The sequence below is a fragment of the Schistocerca piceifrons genome, chromosome 5 (assembly GCF_021461385.2).
Source record: "Schistocerca piceifrons isolate TAMUIC-IGC-003096 chromosome 5, iqSchPice1.1, whole genome shotgun sequence".
NCBI classification, from domain to species: Eukaryota; Metazoa; Arthropoda; class Insecta; order Orthoptera; family Acrididae; genus Schistocerca; species Schistocerca piceifrons.
Genome location: NC_060142.1, coordinates 542,491,673 through 542,518,605, shown reverse-complemented (window position 1 = coordinate 542,518,605; position 26,933 = coordinate 542,491,673). Strand labels below are relative to the sequence as shown.

General features: G+C 43.0%; 1 protein-coding gene across 1 annotated transcript in view; it reads right to left on the bottom strand.

The window, feature by feature from the left end:
• LOC124798482 (5-hydroxytryptamine receptor 3A-like) overlaps nt 1-26,933 on the bottom strand; it is a 162,337-nt gene that overhangs the window by 124,384 nt on the left and 11,020 nt on the right. Inside the window, exon 2 of the mRNA XM_047261918.1 lies at nt 13,938-14,071. Within this exon, the coding sequence (XP_047117874.1) occupies nt 13,938-14,071 (134 nt within the window). The remainder of the gene's footprint in view (nt 1-13,937; nt 14,072-26,933) is intronic.

Here is a 26,933-nt window from a genome sequence, read left to right as displayed (position 1 = left end):
CCACAGATACACACACAGAATATCCAATATTTTCAAAAAACATGGCATAAAAAAAGCACATAAAACCAACAACTCAATTGAGAAATACTTCCCAAAAAAATAGGAAAAATTGATCTGTATCAGAAATCAGGAATATACCAACCGAAATGCAATACACGTAATGGAAGATACATAGGTCAAACCAGGAGGACATTTGACACCAGATACGAAGAACATATAAGAGCATGGAAGTATAGGACAAATCATTCAACTTTTGCATAACACTTACACTAACACAAACATAAAATTGCAACCAGAGACACAGACAAGGAAATCATAAGGATAAACAACGACAAAAAACATCTCCTCACCTTATAAGAAAACTACCACATCCAAAAATCCATAACAGGACACAAACAACTCATAAATGATCAGATCAACTTGGCAAACCACACATTCTTTAAACTGACTGACATCTTAATATAACATTAAAAGTACAAATATAACCACAGGTTCCATTTACCACTACCATTTTCTCCGGGATCTGTACCATTATCACTGTCCAGGCCATCCCTGTCATTCCTCCCCCCCCCCTCCTTGGAAAAAAAAAACACCACCTCTCTAACGTCTCTACCAACATACAAGAAAATTTCATTAACTCTCTCTCTCTCTCTCTCTCTCTCTCTCTCTCTCACACACACACACACACACACACACACACACACACACACACACACACAACATCGTTTTATAGGTCGGCAACACTTACAACGTGAACGAAAACATACGAATAGGCATAAACACTGCAGCAATGATGAATGAAAAGCAGTTAAGGAAGTCAATTATAAATAGTGCAGAGCAGGAAATAATGCAAAATGCCAAAAACTGCAGATGTGAAATGAAGGCTGTCGGCATCAACCACTGCTAGTAAGAGGGGAAGGTGCAGACTATGTAAAGAAACACCATAAGTAGCTAACAGACCTACTTCATAAAGAAGACGCTGTTTTCAACCTAAAAGAATAAAAATAAAATGTACAAACCTGTGTATCCAATTTACACTACACCACAGTAGATGCTTTGTAAATAAAAGCGAAACGCTTCTGGTGTAATTCTTTTTAAATGTATTGCAGTCAGCTCGATACAGATAACCTATAATAACAAAGGGTCCTAATAGTTGATCATAATTCAAGCACACAAGCTGAGAGTTGCCGATTATCTGAGACTGGCGAGCCAGAAGGATTTTCATCACCCTAGACGTGATGCGGCAATTGGAAACACCAACTTGCATGAAATGGCTTCATACACGTACAATACAAGGTATAGCAAAATAGTCGCGGCCACACTGCAGTAAGTAACCCGCTGACAAAAGTGCTCATTACTGCCACACGATACTTTATGATAGGGACGAAATTACTGTTCCGCCTATACTCTCTACATTGCATCCTTTGAAACGTTCCTTCTCGGGCAAATTGACGAGTGCTAATTTTTGAATCTTCTTCCACACTAACCAACACTATTCCGTAAGAAAGTACTGTGAAGGCAATACTGGCCGGAGTGGACGAGCGGTTCTAGGCGCTTCAGTCTGGAACTGCGCGACCGCTACGGTCGCAGGTTCGAATCCTGCCTCGGGCATGAATGTGTGTGGTGTCCGTAGGTTAGTTAGATTTAAGTAGTTCTAAGTTCTAGGGGACTGATGACGTCATAAGTCAAGTCCCATAGTGCTCAGAGCCATTTGGACGATTTGAAGGCAATACTGTAGATTTTGTAACTCGTAGAGTATCTTTCTGTGGCTTCAGCTGTCCAATTTATAGCAAGATTCTGCGCTCTGGACTGGGGAACACCTGTGGCAAAGCTTCTCTGTACATTCGTTCCTCTTTCCGGACACTGTTTAGGTTTAAGTAGTTCTAAGTTCTAGGGGACTGATGACGTCATAAGTTAAGTCCCATAGTGCTCAGAGCCATTTGGACGATTTGAAGGCAATACTGTAGATTTTGTAACTCGTAGAGTATCTTTCTGTGGCTTCAGCTGTCCAATTTATAGCAAGATTCCGCGCTCTGGACTGGGGAACACCTGTGGCAAAGCTTCTCTGTACATTCGTTCCTCTTCCCGGACACTATTTTCTGCTAGACCACATATTACACACATTTCTACAAGTTCCTGTAACTAGTACTCCTCCATTTTTCGAACCAGTCACGAACTATATACAGTGATAGACTTCATCCCGGACCCGTTACAGGCTACCGTGCGTTGTGTTATAAAGTAGGGCCGCAAATGTTGGGCAGACAGGAGTCTGTTCGTAATGAAGCATTGTTTTCTACTAGCATACTCGGGACATCCGTGCGTAGTGCATGCCAGACGGTGCTCCCCTCTGCAGCACGTATTAGAGCGGGGATGTACGAATACAGACCGTGGGCTACATGCGGACGACCTTCTGTCTGATGGCGGCCCACTCCTCACCGTCTGCTTATGTAGAGTGGGATGAAAAACTGCTTGCATGCCCTTTTACCGTCGTAATTAGTCTCATCTTACGTAAGCCTCCAGGCTTCAGTGGCCGTTGTCATTGATTATAGAATCTTCTTATTCGTTATGACGCGTGAAAGTTTGAAGAGGTATGCGACGCGGTCCAGCGACACAGAAAATTTTTTCTTAATTTTATCTTGTATTTGTGCTTCCTATGAGAGCGATACTTAGAGTATTCTTCACTTAACACTATTTCTTCGAACTAAAGAATGATCACCAAGTCCCATTACTTCCTACGTACACTGTTCAGTCACATTGACGTGATCATCTTTCAAAAGCCAGACTAACCACATTTTGCAGTGCGGAGCACAGCGAGACGGTCAGGAAGAGGGTCAGTGAGTTTCTGGAAGATGCCTACAGGGATGTGAAGCTGTGCCGTGCCGACTCTTGTCCCGTGACCAGCTGCGCTAGGCTTCTCGGCTGAGGATCCCTGGTGCGAACAGCCTGATCGAGGTGGGATTCTCGATAGGATTTAAATTTGAGGAGTTTGGTGAGCAGAGGAGTTGGTAGACTTATCCCGGTGCCCTTCGAACCGAGCACATACGAGATGCGACAGTAAAGTAATGAGAGTGATGTGAAAAAAATGTTGCTTACCGTTTTAGACAAGTTTAGTGTTGTCCCCTTCAAAGTAGTGCCCTTCTGATTGTACACACTTTTTCCAGCACTTCTGCCATTGGTGCCAACATTTCAGGAACTCATCTTCTGTAATATCCTTCAAGACCCTCGTCACAGTTTTTTGGACATCTTGTTTTGTTTGAAAATGGTGTCCCTTGCCCGCCGGTTTGACTCTTGGAAATAGAAAAGAGTCGCACGGAGCGATATCTGGTGAATAAGGTGGCTGTGGTAGTACTGAAATTTGTTTTGGGGCTAACAATTGCTGTACTGATAGAGCAGTATGGGATGGCGCATTAGCGTGATGCAGAATCTAATTATCAGCAATGTTGGCACGGACACGAAGAACTCTTTTACGAAGTCTTACTAAAATTTCTTTGTGGTAATATTGGTTAGCTGTTTTGTCCAGGAGGCATCTACTCTTTATGAACATTTCCCTTGGAATCAAAGAAGCACATAAGCATGCATTTCACTTTTGACTTTGACATGTGAGCTTTTCTTGTCTGGCTGATCCCTTTGAGCACCATTGCGAACTTTGGCGTTTTGTCTCTGGATCGTACTGAAAAAACCAACTTTCATCACCAGTGATAACAAGGCTCAACAATTCTGGATTGATTTCCGTTTGCTCTAACAGTCAGGCTGCCACATTTTTCCGTGTTTCTCGCTGTTGTGGTGTGAGATTTTTGGGGGACCATTTTTGCACAAATCTCTCTCATAGCAAGATCTTCAGTTATTATTTCATGAACCGTTTCTCGACTGATGTTCGGTTCTCCTGTAATCATTTTCACAGATAACCTTCGATCAGATCGCACGAGTTCACGTACCCTGGCCAAGCTGACATCCGTCCGTGAGGCTGATGGTCGTCTACTGCGGTCTTCATGTTCAATATTCGTTCTGCCTTCACTAAACATTTTATGTCGACAAAAAATTTGAGATCTTGACGTAACCTCCTCCCCAAAAATCTTCTGAAGCGCACCGTAAATTGTCGTCGCGTTTTCACCCAATTTAACGCAAAAAGAAATGGCATACCGTTGTGCAATATTATGCGGTTCCATTTCAGTGACGAGAGACACAAACACGTGTTACCTTATTACAGCACAACTCATGACTGAGCTGTTGCATCGATGTGCCACTTGGCCTAGAAGCAGCTTATAGACCAAGGTCAAAGATATTGTTCCTACGCAAGAATGCAGGGTTGCGACATCTTGCAAAGAAAATCAGTCTCATTACTTTATTGTCGCACCTCGTACACTGCGAACTGTGTGACATGTTGTATTGTCCTGCCGGTAGACGCCATCATACCGAGGAAAAACAAATTGTAGTGTCGCCAAGGCTAGATGCATACTTGTGTTGATCCATCGTTCCTTCCAGAATGACGAGATCACCCAAGGAATGTCCTCCTGCCTGGACCCTTCCAACAGTTCTTGCAGAGTGTTTTCTTTCAGACGTTTCACGTCCTACACGCCAACGGCCATCTGTTCAATGGAGCATAAAACAAGAGTCACCCGAAAAGGCCACCTGTCACCATTCAGTCGACGTCCAGGTGCGGTATTTTCAAATACCAATCAACCTTCTTCGCCAGTGAACACCAGTCACCACGGATGCTAAGCTAGGTGTCTGCTGCAGAGGCCCATATCCAGTAACGATCACTGAACGGTGTTTGAGGAGACACTGTTGGTAGCCTCTTGGTTCATCTGAATGGTCAGTTGCTTAACAGTTGCACGTTTACACGCCTATACACATCTCCACAGCCGTCATTCAGCTCTATCATCTGTGGTGACAATTGCCTCTGTATCAGTTTTGGATACAGCCATTTGGTCAAACACGTGAATACATCACAAACTTAGCTGTTTAGGAAATCGTTTCATCCTTGACCCGAAATCCAATGCTCATGCCCTTTAGGGCGTCAGATAAATCGCTCAGTTCCGGCTTTACGACAATGACTACACTGTTTTCCACGTAACCCAGACATCCTCCATACACCTCTGCTAGTAGTGCTGCCGCCTGCCGTCCTGGAGTGATTTTCGACGTCGAACGTAGGTGGTACACACATTGATGTAACTGGATCTTGTATTACACAGGTTTCAAGGTACTGTTTCCTATAGTTGCAGCTGCTCATTTACAGGGTGGTCCATTGATCGTGACCGGGCCAAATATCTCACGAAATAAGCGTCAAACGAAAAAACTACAAAGAACGAAACTTGTCTAGCGTGAAGGGGGAAACCAGATGGCCCTATGGTTGGCCCGCTAGATGGCGCTGCCATAGGTCAAATGGATATCAACTGCGTTTTTTTAAATAGGAACCCCCATTTTTATTACATATTCGTGTAGTACGTAAAGAAATCTGAATGTTTTAGTTGGACCACTTTTTTCACTTTTTGATAGATGGCGCTGTAATAGTCACAAACATATGGCTCACAATTTTAGACGAACAGTTGGAAACAGGCTGGTTTTTTAAATTAAAATACGGATCGTAGGTACCTTTGAACATTTTATATCGGTTGTTCCAATGTGATACATATACCTTTGTGAAATTATCATTTCAGAGAAGGCATGCTGTTACAGCGTGATTACCTGTAAATACCACATTAATGCAATAAATCCTCAAAATGATGTCCGTCAACTTCAATGCATTTCGCAATACGTGTAACGACATTCCTCTCAACAGCGAGAAGTTCGCCCTCCGTAATGTTCGCACATGCATTGACAATGCGCTGACGCATGTTCTCAGGCTCTGTCGGTGGATCACGATAGCAAATATCCTTCAACTCTCCCCACAGAAAGAAATCCGGGGACATCAGATCTTGTGAGCGTGAGGTGTATGGTATGGTGCTTCGACGACCACTCCACCTGTCATGAAATATGCTATTCAATACCGCATTAACCGCACGCGAGCTATGTGCCGGACATCCATCATGTTGGAAGTACATCGCCTTTCTGTCATGCAGTGAAACATCTTGTAGTAACGTTGGTAGAACATTACATAGGAAATCAGCATACGTTGCACCATTTAGATTGCCATCGATAAAATGGGGGCCAATTATCCTTCCTCCCATAATGCTGCACCATACATTAACCCACAAAGGTCGCTGATGTGCCACTTGTCGCAGCCATCGTCCGTTGCCCAATAGTGCATATTATGGCGGTATACGTTACCGCTGTTGGTGAATGACGCTTCATCGCTAAATAGAACGCGTGCGAAAAATCTGTCATCGTCCCATAGTTTCTCATGTGCCCAGTGGCAGAACTGTACACGACGTGCGAAGTCGTCGCCATGCAATTCCTGGTGCATAGAAGTATGGTACGGGTGCAATCGATGTTGATGTAGCATTCTCAACACTGACGTTTTTGAGGTTCCCAATTCTCGCGCAATTTGTCTGTTACCGATGTACGGATTAGCCGCGGCAGCATCTAAAACACCTACCTGGGCATCATCATTTGTTGCAGGCCGTGGTTGACGTTTCACATGTGGCTGAACACTTCCTGTTTCCTTAAATAACTTAACTATCCGGCTAACGGTCCAGACACTTGGATGATGTCGTCCAGGATACCGAGCAGCATACATAGCACACGCAAGATGGGCATTTTGATCACAATACCCATACGTCAACACGATGTCGACCTTTTCCGCAATTGGTAAACGGTCCATTTTAACACGGGTAATGTATCACGAAGCAAATACCGTTCGCACCGGGGGAATGTTACGTGATACCACGTACTTACACGTTTGTGACTGTTACAGCGCCACCTATCACAAGGCGAAAAATGTGGTCCAACTGAAACATTCGCATTTCTCTACGTACTACACGAATATGTAATAAAAATGGTGGTTTCGATTTTAAAAAACGCAGTTGATATCCAAATGGATATCAACTATGGCAGTGCCATCTAGCGGACCAACCATAGCGCCATCTGGTTTCCCCCTTCAAGCTAGACGAATTTCGTTCTTTGTAGTTTTTTCGTCTGATACTTATTTCGTGAGATATTTGTCCCGGTCACGATCAATGGACCACCCTGTATAGCGTGACGTGACGAAAGCCGTGTGATACCTTTCAACAGCGTGTCGGATCTCCTTTTGCCCGGTGTAGTGCAGAAACTCGACGTGGCGTGGACTCTTGCAGAAATATTGAGTTATGCTGCCTGCATAGCCGTCCACAAATGCGAAAGATTTGGCGGTGCAGGATGTTGTGCACAAACTAACCTCTCGATTATGACCCATTAATGTTCGATGGGATTCATGTCGAGTGATCTGCCTGGCCAAATCATTCACTGAAATTGTCCAGAATGTTCTTCAAACCAATCGCAGACAAACTGTGGCCCTGTGGCATGACATCGTTGTTTGGGAACTTGAGTCCATGAATGGCTGAAAATTGCCTCCAAGCAGCCGAACATTGGCATTTCCTTTTTGTATCCCCAACCTTATTGACAGGAGGTCTTGGGGATCACGGCTGTTCCACTATTACGAGTATAGGAAAATGAAGCACTTGCACCCGTTCTTACTTATTACACTACTGGCCATTAAAGTTGCTACACCACGAAGATGACGTGCTACAGACGTGAAATTTAACCGACAGGAAGAAGATGCTGTGATATGCAAATGATTAGCTCTTCAGAGCATTCACACAAGATTGGCGCCGGTAGCGACACCTACAACGTGCTGACATGAGGAAAGTTTCCAACCGATGTCTCAGACACAAACAGCAGTTGACCGACGTTGCCTGGTGAAACTTTGTTGTGATGCCTTGTGTAAGGAGGAGAAATGCCTACCATCACGTTTCCGACATTGATAAAGGTCGGATTGTTGCCTATCGCGATTGCGATTTATTGTATCGCGGCATTGCTGCTCGCTTTGGTCGAGATCCAATGACTGTTAGCAGAATATGGAATCGGTGGGTTCAGGACGGTAATAAGGAACGCCGTGCTGGATCCCAACGGTCTCGTATCGCTAGCCGTCGAGACGACAGACATCTTATCCGCATTGCTGTAATGGATCGCGCAGCCACGTCTCGATCCCTGAGTCAACAGATGGTGACGTTTGCAAGACAACAACCATCTGCACGAACAGTTCGACGACGTTTTCAGCAGCAGGGACTATCAGCTCGGAGACCACGGCTGCGGTTACCCTTGACGCTGCATCACAGACAGGAGCACCTGCGATGGTGTATTCGACGACGAACCTGGGTGCACGAATGGCAAAACGTCATTTTTTCGGATGAATCCAGGTTCTGTTTACAGCATCATGATGGTCGCATCCGAGTTTGGCGACATCGCGGTGAAAGCACTTTGGAAGTGTGTATTCGTCATCGACATACTGGCGTATCACCCGGCGTGATGGTATGGGATGTCATTGGTTACACGTCTCGGTCACCTCTTGTTCGCACTGATGGCGCTTTAAGCAGTGGTCGCTACATTTCAGATGTGTTAAGACCCGTGGCTCTACCCTTCATTCGATCCCTGCGAAACCCTACATTTCAGCAGGATAATGCACGACCGCATGTTGCAGGTCCTGTACGGGCCTTTCTGGACATGTTCGACTGCTGCCCTGGCCAGCACATTCTCCAGATCTCTCACCAATTGAAAACTTCTGGTCAATGGTGGCCGAGCAATTGGCTCGTCACAATACGCCAGTCACTACTCTTGATGAACTGTGGTATCGTGTTGAAGCTGCATGGGCAGCTGTACCTGTACACGCCATCCAAGCTTTGTTTGACTCAATGCCCAGGCGTATCAAGGCCGTTATTACGGCCAGAGGTGATTGTTCTGGGTACTGATTTCTCAGGATCTATGCCCCCAAATTGCGTGAAAATGTAATCACATGGTCGTGCGGTAGCGTTCTCGCTTCCCGTGCTCGGGTTCCCGGGTTCGATTCCCGGCGGGGTCAGGGATTTTCTCTGCCTCGTGATGACTGGGTGTTGTGTGATGTCCTTAGGTTAGTTAGGTTTAAGTAGTTCTAAGTTCTAGGGTACTGATGACCATAGATGTTAAGTCCCATAGTGCTCAGAGCTATTTGAACCATTTTTGTAATCACATGTCAGTTCTAGTATAATATATTTGTCCAATGAATACCCGTTTATCATCTGTATTTCTCCTTGGTGTAGCAATTTTAATGGCCAGTATTGTATGTAGCTACCAGTTTCGACGCTTCAGTGCACCATCTTCAGACGTTAGTTGATTCTGAAAGGGTTCTCACGATTCATGTATACGCTGCATCAGTGGGCAACAAAACTGGTTTACGCAGACTGTAACTGTGATGTCTGCATTCCAACCATCAATTGCCAAATGTAGGCGATGTCGTGATGTTAGCAAAGATACTCGCGTCTGTCGGCTGTTGCCATAGTCCACATTTCGCAGAACTGTCCTGACTGATACGTTCGTTGTAATTTCCACATTGATTTCTGCGGTTATTTCACGCATTACTGCTTGTTTGTTAGCACTGAGAACTCGACACTAACTCTGCTGCTCTAGGTTGCTACCTGAGGGCTGTCGGCCACTGCGTTGTCCGTAGTGAGAGGTAATGTCTGAAATTTGATATTTTCGGCACACATTTGACTCTGTGGATCTCAGAATACTGAATTCACTAACAACTAGCCGCAACTACCATTCCGCATTCAAAGTCTATTAACTGATTTCGTGCGTCCATAATCACTTCGGAAACATTTTCGCATGAATCAGCTTAGTAAAAATGACAGCTCCGTCAACACACTGCTCTTTTACACCCTGTGTACGTGATACTACGGCCATCTGTATATGTGCATATCGCTATCCCATCACTTTTGTCACTTCGTTGCACATCTAAATGATGGCTGATTAGTCCATTTACGCTTCGGAGGAACGGATCGTAATGACGACGTGGGTTCTCGAACGACCCCATACAGGAAAGACAATTAGAGATAGCACGAATCACTGTAAGATTTCAGAATCCTTCCTCACCAAAACTAACAGTTTTACTGTGAGAGAAAAAGCTCTTCTCTGCGTAAAAGATAAGCCCCCGCCCAGTACGACTATAGTACGACTGGAAACGTATGTGAGCGATTCGACGTCTGCCGAACGTTTGCCAAAAAAGTTCGTTCGTAAGCGGTCAGAGGATCTAGGAGTCCCACACTCGACATTACAAAAACACATAAAGTATGATTTGAAGATAAAAGCATTTAAACCTTCGTTTGTAAACGGACTGGGTGATAATTGACACATAAAAACGACATAAGGCGTAAGTGCGAATGCTTAATGTCTTTACAGCTCTTCCTTCAATGTGGAACTGTTTTCCCCGAACGAGCGGGCAATATATCGCGGTGCAAAACCGAGTAACACTTATTTCTGGAGTAAAAAAAAAATTACGAAGAGTTTGAGCACAATTCACTACATGTCTTGATCTGTGGAGCAATGGTTGCAACACACCTGTTAGGTCCATATTTCTTTGACGGTGCTGTGAAACACACTGCGAATCTCATCATGTTACGTTTCCTCCTCATCTAAAAGACTGGGGACTTATCTGTCGCGTATGATTCCAGCAGGATGGAGCACCAGCCCATTATGCTGTTGGCATTAGAGAATATCTCAATGAGGTATTTCTTAATAAATAGATTGGACGGGTTCTGTCCATTTTCCTACATCTTTGGAGTGACCATCCCGAAGTTCTGATCTATCATCTTGTGATAATCTATTATGGGGATTCATCAATCAGAAAGTTGCTGCCACACATTACGAGGCAGTTGACGAGCTTAAGGATGCTGTGCAAAATGTATTTACTGCCATCAAGCCAACAATGTTGAGGAGAATTTCATATCGCCCATGGAGGATATTCATACTATATCCTGAAAACGATACTGTACATAGACACTCTGCAATAACTAATAGAGAATAGTCACTCTACCTCAAAGTGTCGTCTGCTACAATCCCACATTAATACAATGACGCCATCTGTGAATATGTGGACACACCACAGAGGTTAATGGGGCTTTGTGATCACTCTTATAAGTAGGTTTTGGCGCAATAGCTGATACCTCTTCACGTGTATGCTAACCCAATGACGCTCTCCCGTATTTCAAATGAGTCTGTGAACACTGGTGTCGCCCTTATTTGTATATATACAGCATCCTCTGTTAGTCCTATTCGGTATGAGTCTCACACGGTTGAGCAATATTGTAGAATGTGTACCATGAGTGTTTTGTAAGCAACCTTCTTTGTTGGCAAATTAGCCTATCTGTATCCTACCAACGAAACGAAGTCTGCCAACTGCTTTACTTAGTACTGAAACTCTGCGTTAATTCCACTACTTACAGCCAGCTATTTGTATGAATTGCATGTTTATTATTTTGACTACCTGAAAAACTTGGAAATTTGTGGTAAGTTCCTGTGGGACCAAACTACTGAGGTCATCGGTCCCCAGGCGTACACACTACTTAATCTAACTTACGCTAAATACAACACACACACACACACACACACACACACACATCCCCAAGGAAGGACTCGAATATCCGTGGGGCGGCGAGGAGGTATGGAGCCGCGCGAACCGTGGCAAGGCGCCCTGGACCGCATGGCTGCCCTGCGAGCTGACTCCTGATACTACAGTCGTAAGATATTGCGTAAACAATTTACTAAAACGTAGTTCACTCAAGACCTCGTGCCGACTAAAATGATCAGTTCCAACCATTGAGTCCTTATCTCAGTGTTCTCAGTTTAGGATGCTCTTCGTCAGTACGGTTCTGATCCGACGAGATTGAGAAGCTACATGGATGACACAATCCAAAGTGCCGATTCCCATATATACTTCTACGATGGAGCTAAGCAACAAAATAAAGGGCTACTATAAATTATTCATACGTTATGAAAGCTCTATATTTTCCAAAGTATTACATGCAGAAGTATGATTGATGCGTGAATAGAACCATAATCTGACGAAGTTTACATTTTTCACTCCACATTTTTCCGGTGAGTGCTCCTCCGATCACACGACACACGTCCAAGCGATAGTCACGTTCGTTCCATTCCTTATGCTGCAACATCCGGTCAATAGTCGTCACATCTACGTTGATGCGTTCTCTGAGTTGTTCCATTTTTCTTGGGAGTGTGGGTACGCAATCACGGTCCTTAATGTGCCCTCAAAGGAAAAAGTCAGAGGTCGTTGGGTCAAGCGACCCTGAAGGGAGGTTGGAGGAGGGAGTGAGGCAAGGGAACAGAGCCACAGCACTTCACCACTACACCCAATGCAGCGATGCGGAAATTCGTCGTTCAGGTACCGACAAGCATAGATGCACTAATAAGGAGGTGCCTCGTCATTTTAGAGGTTGAAATTCTCGGAATCAGCAGTCATTTATCGAAACAACCACAACTGCAACATGCAGAAATAACAGTTACTCATAACAGGCTTCTCACAGAAATAAAATGGTCGATACAGCTTCGTCTGTGTCACTGCAAAGAAAACGTTAATCTCCGGCGAATCTCGTTCAAGCGCCATAATTTCATGAAGATTTTCAGTGCCCCACACTCCGACAGTTTTGCTTTTAACCTTACCAGGAAGGTTGCTTCGTCGCTGAGTATCAGCTTGGAGGCGAAATGTTCATCCTGAAGTACTTCCTGCATTGCGATGCAAGACTGATGGCGTCGCCCGCCATCTTCCGACGTTAATTGTTGCACGAACTGCAGACGGTGTGAAATATAACCGCTGTCGCAAAAATCTTCCGCACAGTTTGTTACGGTATTCCAAGCCCGTGGATCGTGTGGGCCGTTGAGTTTTTGGCCCACGTACGAAACTCGCCCCCCTCGCGGTTCTAGGCGCTACAGTCTGGAACCGCGCGACCGCTACGGTCGCAGGTTCGAATCCTGCCTCGGGCATGGATGTTTGTGATGTCCTTAGGTTAGTTAGGTTTAAGTAGTTCTAAGTCCTACGGGACTGATGACCTCAGAAGTTAAGTCCCATAGCGCTCAGAGCCATTTTGAACCCCTCCCACACACACACACACACACACACATTCCACGGTTGTATTTGGCTCTCTAGGTCAACCGGTACTTATCTGTTTACAGAGACCATCAGCGTCCCTAAACTGGTGATAACAACGGACAACGTGCTGTATATGTGGCTATTCTTTTCCATAACTCCTTGTGAATGTTCGCTGATGTAACAGATAGATATCTCACACATTCCAACACGCAAGCATTTTGTCAAAAATCTGCACTCGTAACGGCAACTGGTGTGCACAATGCAAACTCGGCGAGTTTACATTTCTGTACATTTATACATGTTATGATGATGATGATGAGGTCCCATCCACCCAGGATCGTAGGGGGACGATGCGTGAGACCCGCACCGACGACTAGACAGGGTCTAAGACGGAAAATACAGAACTTTCAAAAGGAATGAATAATTCACAGTAGTCCTTTGTATTGGGACAAAGAGCATTCCTCACAGTAACAATGAGTGATTTTCCCGTACTGAGACTTCTTACCTATATCCTGTTGTGGAAGCATGAACTAATTGTATACTGCGAGCTTCAAAGAAAAAAATGAAATCAATAGTTGTTAGTTCGAAAGTCTACCGAGGTTGGCCGAAATAGAACGTCCCAATACATCTCATGATTCAGAACTAAGTGTGCTTTTTGCTTTAAAGATTTTGTCGTGCATTTGTTGAACTGATTAAAGAAGTGCTATAAAGAGAATTGTTCTGTTGTCCTTTTCCTGTTCCTTTACAAATCTTCGATATCTATTGAACTGCCCACATTTGTTTTCGGTACAAAAGCGTTTTGACTGTTATGCAGCGGAGATGGGAGGGTCGTCAGAATATAGGTAGACGCTGGAAAGCAGGAGCACTTAACCAAACGACTGCTCACCAGATCGACGTCGTGGATGTCCATGTGGAAGGTGACTTCTGTGACGGTGGAGGAGTCCTGCACGGGTCGCACGCGGCGGTCGTAGTTGTTGAGCAGGTCCTCGTGCAGCCGCTTCATCGTCGCCTCGCTGGCCCCTGTAAAACCACAGTCGGAGTATGCGCACCAGGTGAAAGAGATGAAATGGCCGCATGTGAGTTTTTACGAGGGTAAGTTAAAATAAAGGTAATTTCTGAACAACAAACATTTTAGTGGGAACATGGTGTGGCAAGTAACATTTTCTTTCTTTACATTACCTTCCCCAACCACTACGCATTCGGCCCAGCTCTTGATATGATTTGTAGTTTCGTCCTGGAAGGAAGCTTTGTGGCATCAAGTACGTCTTCCATCAGCTGCACAGCCTCGTGATTCAACTAAAACTTTGATTCGTGCTGGTGCTCCTTCATCAGACCAAAATGATGAACTCTGACCTAAGGCCGGCTGCTCCAACAGCCCAGTTCCAAGATTCTGAATGCAATGGATTGCCTTCTCATCTGTATGACGGTGAGAATCATCCTCAAGCTGCGTGTGACGGTGACACCAATTGAAAGTTCCCCTTGTAGCATCACAACATTGCTGACACCAGCGTTCATTCTCCTGTCGCCGGGGTAATCACAGGCAATGTTTAATTTGGCTATGATTTATTTTAATGAAATATTATTTAATATATTTAATGCTTTCTTTCATAAAGATTTCGTTCCTCTGTTTTTTTTTTATTTCGTGTGATGCGTGTAAGTGCAGTGGCAGACTAGGATTCATCTGCCGCATAATCCAGACTGCTCAACGTTGCGCCATCTACACAGGCCAAACATATTGAGAGGACGAGCTCCAAGACGCCAGGTAGAAGCTGTTCTTTAAACAGTAATTGCATTTTTGGATTGAACAGATAAAGTTATCACAAAAAGGACAAAGACTTGTTACGCAATTCCACGGAGCAAAATGTGACATCGACTTCACCAAATTAACAGCAGAAAAACTTAATATTGCTTTACATAGTAGCCATGAAAAAGAGATAGCAAATAAATTCTTTTTGGGTTCAGACAGAGATTTTCACTCTGCAGCGGATGTGCGCTGATATGAAACCTTCCTGGCACATTAAAACTGTGCGCTGAACTAGAACTCGGGACCTTTGCCTTTCGTGGGCAAGTGCTGTACCATCTGAGCTACACAAGCACGACTCACGAGACGTCCTCACAGCTTCAATTCTGCCAGTACCTCGACTCCTATTTTCCAAACTTCACAGAAGCTCTTCTGCGAATCATTACATAAGCTATAATGCATGTCATTGTAACACTGGTCAAACTAGCCTTTGCCTGCAAGGGACTTATGAAACCTGACAATTTTATCATTTGTGACAAGTCTGGCGGTTACAACTTTTGGGACATTCCTTGCAAAATTACTCTTACCAGCAGAGAATCTAGTTTTACAATTTAAGTTTACGTATCAAGTCCGAGAAAGGAAATACTGTCACATCACATTATTGGTCTGTAGTTTCAAAATTAACAAAAATGTTGCAAAGACATGCTTCGTCTCTTGCGGGTCTATTACTGATAAAGTGTAAATCGCACTGTCTTAGGAGATTTTCAATTCAATGACACTATGTTTGTGTGTCGTTACATCAAAATCTGAATTCAGATCTCTACCTATTACAATGTCATAATGCAACCATTTTGGCTCTCTAAATACATATAACAGCATGTCCAGTTTTTTCTAAAAATACAATGGTGATACCCTTAGGTGATCTGTACAAGGATATTCTTACTACCTTAAACTGTCAATGACTATACCAGTAGCTTCAAAATTCCGTTCGTCATACAAATACTCTAGATCCAACCTATTAATGAAGCAAATGACTGACTAGTTGATATGGACTGCTACACAATCTCTGCAATTTTCTACAATAACTATTTGCTATATTATAGTTATCAAGTTTCACAACTGTAAGTTCCCCCTCAGTAGCCCAATGTTCGCCCAAAAAATATCAATAAATGTGTGCTACAACGAAGCAACAGGTACTTTTCAATAAATTCTGATCATTCATAGACTCCTAACTGGTAAACATCTCATTAATGATTGCAAAATTTACATCGATGAATCTGTGGCTACTGATATAGCTGGTCCAGCTCGGTTAAGATTGCTTCTGATTTTGATGAGACCAGATTGGGGGCATATTTAATTAGATTTTTTTTCATTTGAGATGTGTCAACACTATTGCACAAATTTATTATCTACGCCAAAAGCATTCACAAATAATTATTTACCTTTTATTCCTTGAATGTTCAGGTAGCAAATTTTAATCTCAAAATTGTTATTCCCTTCAGACTGAGCCTTTTGGCAAGAAGCTATAGTATCTTTTACAGTACTTATCTTATGGGCTTCTTCATCTTACTGCCTTCACTAAAAAATCCTTTACACGGAGAGGAGGCACTGTTTACCGCTTGTACGTAATACTTGACCCTGATTCTTGAACCGCAGTTCTCTTCCCTTCTCCTGTTGGCACTGCAGCAACTGTTGCTGGTGGAGCTTCTTTTTATGGCTTGTGATGGTTCGGCTACAGCTTCATCTTTTTCTGATGCTACGATTAATAATGCCACTGGTGACAGTAATGCTTCACTATGCTGGTGCTGATGTAATTTCTTCTTCCTGAGGTGTTGGCAGTAATGGTTCTCCCTCATATGGTGTTAGTCCATTCTTCTTTTCATTTTCCATTGGCAGCGAACCTATTGCAGATAGTGCACTCCTAAAGTTTTTATGATCTAGAGAATTTCCCTGGCCAGCACTTCCTTGCCTAGCTGGTTTATGTGTAGTCCATGTCTGATAAAATGCTCTCTGACACAACTGGTTGCCGCCATGAAAGTTTTGTGCATAAAACTGCAACAAATTTGAGAGGCCAGACAAACGTGTGGTTCCTGAAGAGAGGCAGCAGCCTTTTCAGTAGTTGCAGAGGCAACAGTCTGGATGATTGACTGATCTGGCCTCGTAACACTAAACAAAAAGGCCTTGCTGTGCTGATACTGCGAACGGCTGAAAGCAAAGGGAAACTACAGCCGTAATTTTTCCCGAGGGCATCCAGCTTTACTGTATGGTTAAATGATAATTGCATCCACTTGGGTAAAATATTCCTAAGTTAATATAGCCCCCATTCAGATATCCGTGGAGGGACTACATAGGAGGACATCATTACCAGGAGAAAGCAAACTGGCGTTCTACGAATCGGAGTGTGGAATGTCAGATCCCTTAATCGAGCAGGTAGGTTAGAAAATTTAAAAATGGAAATGGATAGGTTAAAGTTAGATATAGTGGAAATTAGTGAAGATCGGTGGCGGGAAGTACAAGACTTCTAGTCAGGTGACTACAGGGTTATAAATATAAAATCAAATAGCGGTAATTCAGGAGTAGGTTTAATAATGAATAAAAAAATAGGATTGCGGATAAGCTACTACAAACAGCATAGTGAACGCATTATTGTGGCCAAGATAGATACGAAGCCCACGCCTACCACAGTAGTACAAGTTTATATGCCAACTAGCTCTGCAGATGACGAATAGGTTGATGAAATGTATGCTGAGATAAAAGAAATTATTCAGATAGTGAAGGGAGACGAAAATTTAATAGTCGTGGGTGATTGGAATTTGATAGTAGGAAAAGGAAAATAAGGAAACGTAGTAGGTGAATATGGAATGGGTGTAAGAAATGAAAGAGGAAGTCGCCTGGTAGAATTTTGCACAGAGCATAACTTAATCATAGCTAACACTTGGTTCAAGAGTCATGAAAGAAGGTTGTATACATGGAATAGGCCTGGAGATAGTGGAAGGTTTCGGGTAGATTATGTAATGGCAAGACAGAGATGTAGGAACCAGATTTTAAATTGTAAGACATTTCTAGGGTAGATGTGGACAATGACCACAATCTATTGGTTATGAACTGCAGATTAAAACTGAAGAAACTGCAAAAAGGTGGCAACTTAAGGAAATGGGACCTGGATAAACTGACAGAACCATAGGTTGTACAGAGTTTCAGGGAGAGCATAAGGGAACGATTGACAAGAATGGGGGAAAGAAATACAGTATAAGAAACATGGGTAGCTTTGAGGAATGAAATAGTAAAGGCAGCAGAGGATCAAGTGGGTAAAAAGACGAGGACTAGTAGAAACCCTTGCGTAACAGAAGAAATATTGAAGTTAAGAAAAAAAAACATAAAAATGCAGTAAATGAAGCAGGAAAAAAGGAATACAAACGTCTCAAAAATGAGATCGGCAGGAAGTGCAAAATGGTTAAGCAGGGATGGCTAGAGGACAAATGTAAGGATGTAGAGGCATGTCTCACTGGGGGTAAGATAGATACTGCCTACAGGAACATTAAAGAGACCTTTGTACGAAAGAGAACCACTTGTACGAATATCAAGAGCTCAGATGGAAACCTCGTTCTAAGCAAAGAAGGGAAAGCAGAAAGGTGGAAACAGTATATAGAGGGTCTATACAAGGGCGATGTACTTGAGGACATTATTATGGAAATGGAAGAAGATGTAGATGAAGATGAAATGGGAGATATGATACTGCTTGAAGATGAAATGGGAGATATGATACTGCTTGAAGAGTTTGACAGAGCACTGAAATACCTAAGTCGAAAAAAGGCCCAGGAGTAGACAAAATTCCATTAGAACTACTGACAGCCTTGGGAGAGCCAGCCCCGACAAAAGTCAACCATCTGGTGAGCAAGATGTATGAGACAGGCGAAATACCCTCAGACTTCAAGAAGAATATAATAATTACAATCCAAAGAAAGCAGGTGTTGACAGATGTGAAAATTACCGAACTATCAGTTTAATAAGCCACGGCTGCAAAATACTAACACGAATTCTTTACAGACGAATGGAAAAACTGGTAGAAGCCGACCTCGGGGAATATCAGTTTTTTATTCTGTAGAAATGGAACACGTGAGGCAATACTGTCCCTACAAGTTATCTTAGAAAATAGATTATGGAAAGGCGAAACTACGTTTCTAGCATTTGTAGACTTAGAGAAAGCTTTTGACAATGCTGACTGGAATACTCTCTTTCAAATTCTGAAGGTGGCAGGGATAAAATACAGGAAACGAAAGGCTATTTACAATTTGTATAGAAACCAGATGGCAGTTATAAGAGTCGAGCGGCATGAAAGGGAAGCAGTGTTTGGGAAGAAAGTGAGACAGGGTTGTAGCCTATCCCCGACGTTATTCAATCTGTATATTGAGCAAGTAGTGAAGGAAACAAAAGAAAAATTCGGAGTAGGTATTAAAATCCATGGAGAAGAAATAAAACTTTGAGGTTTGCCGATGACATTGTAATTATGTCAGAGACAGCAAAGGAGTTGGAAAAGCAGTTGAACGGAATGGACAGTGTATTGAAAGGAGGATATAAGATGAACATCAACAAAAGCTAAACGAGGATAATGGAATGTAGTCGAATTAAATCGGGTGATGCTGACGGAGTTAGATTAGGAAATGAGAAGCTTAAAGTAGTAAAGGAGTTTTGCTATTTGGGGAGCAAAATAACTGCTGCTGGTTGACGTAGAGATGATATAAAATGTAGACTGGCAATGGGAAGGGAAGCGTTTCTGAAGAAGAGAAATTTGTTAACATCGGGTATAGATTTAAATGTCAGGAAGTCGTTTTTGAAAGTATTTGTTTGGACTGTGGCCATGTATGAAAGTGAAACATGGACGATAAATAATTTGGACAAGAAGAGAATAGAAGCTTTCGAAATGTGGTGCTACAGAAGAATGCTGAAGATTAGATGGATAGATCACATAATTAATGAGTAGGTATTGAATAGAATTGGGGAGAATAGAAATTTGTGGCACAACTTGACTAGAAGAAGGGATCGGTTTGTAGGACATATTCTGAGACATCAAGGGATCACCAGTTTAGTATTTGAGGGCAGCGTAGAGGGTAAAAATTGTAGAGGGAGACCAAGAGATGAATACATTAAGCAGATTCAGAAGGATGTAGGTTCAGTAGGCACTGGGCGATGAAGAAGCTTGCACAGGATAGAGTAGCGTGGAGAGCTGCATCAAACCAGTCTCTGGACTGAAGACCACAACAACAGCAACAATTGCTGAGCTAGTGATGTCAACCTAGGGAGCAGAAAAAAATGCCTTCCCTTACTTACTCCATACAAGTACTTTCAGAAACGATTTCCTGACACTTAAATCTATATTCGATATTAACAAATTTCTCTTCTTCAGAAACGCTTTCCTTGTCATTGCCAGTCTACGTTTTATATCCTCTCTATTTCGACCATCAGCAGTTACTTCCATTTCATGTTATGTACCTTGAAATAAAATGCTTTCTTTAAAGCGTATTCTTTGTTGACTGTCAATAGCAGCAAAGCTACTAGAAAAACAAAGAAAATGACTACACCTGCGTCAATCCTCTTCAACACGTATGAAAACGACCATTCTATACCAGAAGGCGCCCGAATCTTTATAAAAAACTAAGGTAGTACCATTACTGCACAGGGAGGACCATATAAGAATGCTGAAAGGGAAACTATCAAAAGTGTTGATGCGACTCAAATCATAGTACAAAGTAAGTACGGTGAAGTTCAAGCCTTTAAAAAATTAGTGCACGACTTCCAGATAAGAAACAAGCAGGCAGTATGGAAAGTGCCAGTGATGAATAACTTTGGACAGAACTAGTACGAAAAGCGTCTAGTGAATGGCAAGGCAAAGTATCTTCGAGGAATTGCTTTTTTCACAAACTATCTAGTACTCTAGCCCAGGTACTCAGCATTACACTATACTATAGCAGAACATGCATGCTCTTTTTGGTTCTGGCATTCCAGAGATAGTGATATTGGAATACCAAATATTTCCAGCCCTCTAAGTAGGTGCTCCCATCCGAAAGTCTCCCACTTTGACATTAAGGTACAAGAATCACTTCGAGATTATTTAACAGGCTTACATCTAGGCTTGGAATTTCTTTTATGTTAGACATATAAAAAACGTCTACGTCGACTTTCTAAGATTTTGGGGAATAAACAATGACTCACTTGTTGAACTGCACGTCATACACTCTAAGGGGCACCACGGAGGACCTTGTTAATACAATGCTGATAGATGATTAACAGCAGTCAGCTGTAGGCTGCCGAAGGGGTTGTCCACCCACCACACACATACACACACACACACACACACACACATACACCTAGGAATCGGTCAAGGGTTGCACCTGTACAGGCACATTTTTAAACTGTACAACAATTCGCACTGAGAGTATTTGCGACCTGGGAGATATTAGAAGGAACCCTTTGCTGTATTATTCGTGCACGTTTCACTGTTCCCCCTCCCCCAAAGATCCTTCCACAATAAAACGTGAAACAGGAGGCTGAGAAAGAATAAACACCCTTCGTTGGTTCGGATCACTTTAAAATATCGTCTAATGCTTTTGAACTGTCCCTCTGTGTACCAGAGCAAAAACAGCGGTCGCGCTACACTCCAAAGATGTCACATTATGTTCAGTGGGGATGCAGCCTCACGATGCCCTTAGAGAAGCGTTGAATTGTCTGTGGATGTCAGCAGTACAAAATGTTGTCAAGGAAGTCGTTCTGTTGCACAGCTCACTGTAAACTACCGGTTTCGACCGCGAAACATTTGGGAATCAATGCCCCAAGGGAAGCGGTGGTTTCATTTAGCCCTTTATGCCACTTCATGGGGCTTTTTCGGTCGGATCTGAGTGTCGGTGTGTCTTAAATGTTTCCCTCTCCCACCCGTGAGACAAATGCGTGATTTCAACGCTGGGCGTCGCGGCTGTGACGTCCATTGCAGAGGCGTTAAGAGAAGGGTTGAGATGTAGTTAATGGGGGGGGGGGGGGGGGGGGGTAGGTTACGACGTTCACATCAAGTGACACACGGTAGCGTTAGGCAGAATTGTGGTGAAATTTGGTGCCAATCTGGTCTCATTAACCCAACGTGCACCTCACATGAACATCTGAGCACTGCGCTTCCTTCCGCGCGTGTCAACATCTTGCTGTTTGTTTGAGCGTCGCCGAGCCCGAGAGTGACATGACAAGGCATTACGTTTTTGCACCCTTACAGAAGACCGAAGCATCGTTGTTCGTGGTTGTTCTTACAATTCACACGTAGGTTTCAGAGGGGTGGGCTACCCTGGAGGCGACATACTATTCGCTGGGGTGGTCGCAGATACTTATCATCTCTCTCTCTCTCTCTCTCTGTCTCTAGGTACGTATTTAGTAATGCAGTGCTAATTCTTATGCATACCATACCTTTGGTTGGAAGCATCTGAATTTTGAAATAAGGTTACACAATCTACACTCATGCTCATAAGTTAAGGATAATGCTGATGCATGGTGAAACAACGCTCTTCTGGGCGGTTTGCGGGTTTAAATCACCTCGGCGTATGACCTACGGTCGTCGCACGGTATCACTGGCAGCAGTCCACATACGCAGAGGTGTGCTGGTGCCTGTCAGAGTACGGTGCAGCGAGTAAGTGTGCAGGCGTTTTCAGAGATGCTTATGGTGACTGTGTGTTGAAAATGACTCAAAGAGCACATATTGATGATATTAGGAGGGTTAGAATACTTGGCGACTGGAGGCTGGTCAAACGCAGCAGGTCGTAGCACGGGCCCTCCGTGTGCCACAAAGTGTGATTTCAAGATTATGGCAACGATTCCAGCAGACAGGAAACGTGTCCAGGCGCTACAGTACGGGACGTCCACAGTGTACAACACCACAGGAAGACCGATATCTCACCATCAGTGCCCGCAGACGGCCCGGGAGTATTGCAGGTAGCCTTGCTCGGGACCTTACCGCAGCCACTCGAACAGTTGTCCCCAGACACACAGTCTACAGACGACTGAACAGACATGGTTTATTCGCCCGGAGACCTGCAAGGTGCATTCCACTGACTCCTGGTCACAGAAGAGTCCGTAAAGGCTGGTTCAAGAACACAGTACATGGTCATTGGAACAGTGGTCCCAGGTTATGTTCACGGACAGGTCCAGGTACAATCTGAACAGTGATTCTCGCCGGGTTTTCATCTGGCGTGAACCAGGAACTAGATACCAACCCCTTAATGTCCTTGAAAGGGACCTGTATGGAGGTCATGGTATGATGGTGTGGTGTGGGATTATGATTGGTGCACATACATCGCTGCATGTCTTTGACAGAGGAGCTGTAACAGGTCAGGCGTATCGGGACGGCATTTTGCACCAGTATGTCCGCCTTTTCAGGGATGCAGTGGGTCCCACCTTCCTCCTGATGGATGATAACGCACGGCCCCACCGAGCTGCCATCGTGAAGGAGTACCTTGAAATAGAAGATATTAGGCGAATGGAGTGGCCTGCCTGTTCTCCAGACCTAAACCCCATCGAGCACGTCTGGGATGCTCTCGGTCGATGTATCACTGGACGTCTTCAAACTCCTAGGACACTTCAGGAGCTCCGACAGGCACTGGTGCAAGAATGGGTTGCTATACCCCAGCAGTTGCTCGACAACCTATTCCAGAGTATGCCAGCCCATTGTGCGGTCTGTGTATGTGTACATGGTGATCATATCCCATATTGATGTCGGGGTACATGCGCAGGAAACAGTGGCGTTTTGTAGCATATGTGTTTCGGGACGGTGTTCTCAACTTATCACCAATACCGTGGACTTACATATCTGTATCGTGTGTGTTCCCTATGTGCCTATGCTATTAGCGCCAGTTTTGTGTAGTGCCACGTTGTGTGGCACCACATTCTGCAACTATCCTTAATTTACGAGCATGAGTGTAGTAACGTAGCGGTGACCCACTAGGGGTATATCTATTGGAGTGTAGTATTTTTATACATACTGTATCCACAGTGCTTATAGAATTCGCCATGACTTCATTAATTCCCTTAACATGTTCGTCTCTATTTCATACACACCCACACAAAAACACACCCATCCACACACACATACGCACACGCACATACACACACACACACACACACACACCCACACACTAGTAATTATGTGATCGCTTAGGGCTTAGCAATAATAATTGATTCGGGCACAAGGTGCATTGTGATTGGCTGAGAGCATCGTGACATCGAAGCAATGTGACATGACGCAGTGTTGATTGACGTCGAGCGCAGAACTCACGTAAATGGATCAAATTATGAAAAAACATGTAAAATTGTGAAAAATATGGAAAATACAAAAAAATGTGAAAAATTCATAAAACTGTGGACAATACGGAAAAATTAAGAAAAATGTGATAAAAAAATACGTCAAATTGCGCAAGAATGAGAGTACTTACATATCTGCCCTTGTGTGGTGTCTGCTGGTGCCTCAAACATAATTTGTTATTAACAGCTACACACAACCTGATTCAAGTGTCCAAGTAATAAAAACTGAAGATGGCGGGGGGGGGGGGGGGGAGGAGGGATGGGGTTGCTTCAGACTCACTGGTCCAGTGGGGCAGAGGAGGGAATGGAAAGAGGGGGAGAAGGAGAGTGCGTTGGGTTTGTTCTAGGTAATCTTGATCAGTTTCCATTGGCTCCGAGAGAGGTGAAGGAGGGGGGGGGGGGGATGAACTTCAACAATAGTCATCCAAGTGTAGTACTTGATACCAGAAGTGCTTATCAGTGACCCTGACATAAGATCGTTATCTGGCCTTATTTGCGTTTTGTGTTGCAGTATCACAGACTGTTTATTGTTGCGATGGTATTTTGGGGTAAATAAATGTAACTGGAGTGACAACCTAAATAAATCATTATTACCTCACAATTCTGTAATGAGCAACCGGAGACAACGGATCTCTTTACACCAAGATACTCAGGAAATATCCCTGAACAACCTTCAGAAATTTGGTGGTAGAGTTCTGGTTCACACTGTATATACATTCCACAAGCAATTTTACAGTGTACGGTCCAATACGGGGTATATATAAAGTCTGGGACACTTTCAATTATTTAATGCACAAGAACTAAACATTGTACAGATGTCATACATATTGCATTTTGAAGCGAACTCTGAAAGTTTTTTTTTTTTTTTTACAAACATTCGATATGCGAACCATGAGTGACTCAGTAGACATCAATACGGTAATCGAATCCTTGCCACACCTGATATAACACTAACTTTCCATGAAACAAGCTAATGTTACCCTCAGGGAGGATTTGTAAGATTGACCATGTGTGTGTCTAATGGTCAATATAATTTTGAATTTCGTGAAATTAACAGGAAATAACCTTGGGAGTTAATGGAAGTGATAAAATCGTAAGTGAATGAAGATAAATGAACAGTCGACAGCCCAATTAGGCACATTAATTTGGAAATATACGTTTAAGAAAATTGAATATTCGTTATTGAAGCTACTTTCGTTGAGACTTCCCTTTGAATAGCAAACAGGATACAAACTGACACAGTGCACTCTGAAGTGTGTGTAGCAGCAGGTATCAATAACACACACATCAGTAAATTATAAGAAGTAATTTTGCACCAAGATCGTACTAATGACACCTACATTCAAGAGCAGTACTTAATCAAATACTGGAATGTTACTGTAGGAAGTCCAGAACTAAATTTGGACATGAGGGGCTTTTATCTTAATTGACATACAAAAAAGTCAATGAAGATGAATAATATCATAAATACACTGTTTAACCTCCTCTACATACATCAGTTTTCCTTAGCAACAGTAATACATAGTTCAATTGTTTCCTTATAAGTGGAGAGAATGGTGCGGACCCATAAACTAGTATAGTTTCTCTAGTCAACTATCTCTGATTATTACAGTAAAAAAGACTAATTCAAAAAGATAGTCATTCACTTCACTTGGAGTAGTTCATAATTAACTTTGTAAGACAACAGAACACAACACTGGGCTAACCTCTAAAAAGGGACTATTCATGATAGAAATCAAAACCGCATTATTTTTGAAAAAGAGCTAAACTTATTTGGCTTTTTATCACCTGTGAAGCAAGTATTTTAGACAGTAATATTTACACAATCTTGCACTGTATTCCTACAAAACTATACTTTGTAATAAACTAAGGATACTTTAGCAACAAACTATCTTACTTCACTTTTGTGGAATTAACTTTAACTTTTACTGCTCCTTTTACATTGGGCAAAAATCACTTTAAAACACATTAATGCAAGAACTGTTCATTTAAATCAGGATACTAGGTTTTAGTAGCACTTAGGTGAGGGCCCTGCATAGGTTCGTGATCATGAAAAAAAATATGGTTCTAGACACAATTTTTTGTGATTATTATTCAAACCACACACAAAGTAACTGGTCCATGCCCATATACGTTATTGAATGTATGAAGTTTGTGAAGCAGTGGCGAAGCAACATGGCGGCTAACTGTACTTACAACTCTTGATGTTCGAATGCTCTATAAACTCTCTTCTTGGCGTCGGATTTCCACCATATTACAGCCATTCCTTTTTGCCAAGAATACCAAATAATAGCCAGATCCGCTTCCGAGGCAAATCCATTGTAAAGCAGCTTCCAGTTGCCCCTCTTAGCTTCATCTAGGTGTACCATGCTACGGCTAGCCACGTACTGCATGCTCTTCACACCAAGGAGCCGCTCAGTTCGACCGCCAAAACCAACTTTTACATCGCGCCATGTCACTTCCATCACGAAGGAACTTCCTAACATCTTTTATATATTACAAATACAAGTGCCCTAAGCATGAACCAGCTTTCAATAAACATTTTCGTTTTATGAACATATACATTTTATAATAATTTATCATTTTAACAAACCATTTTGCTTTTTTCATATATACATTACAAAGCTCTAATTTTCCTGTCACAAATCAAGGACTTTAAATAACAAACAATACACACTCCATAATTGCAGATACACAGTTACATAATATAAACCTACTTCTATCCAATATAAGTGTTACATCGTCCCAGCATGGCATCGTCAACTGTAGCAGTCGCTTCCCTTATTCTCTCCCGGGATTCTGCTACATCAT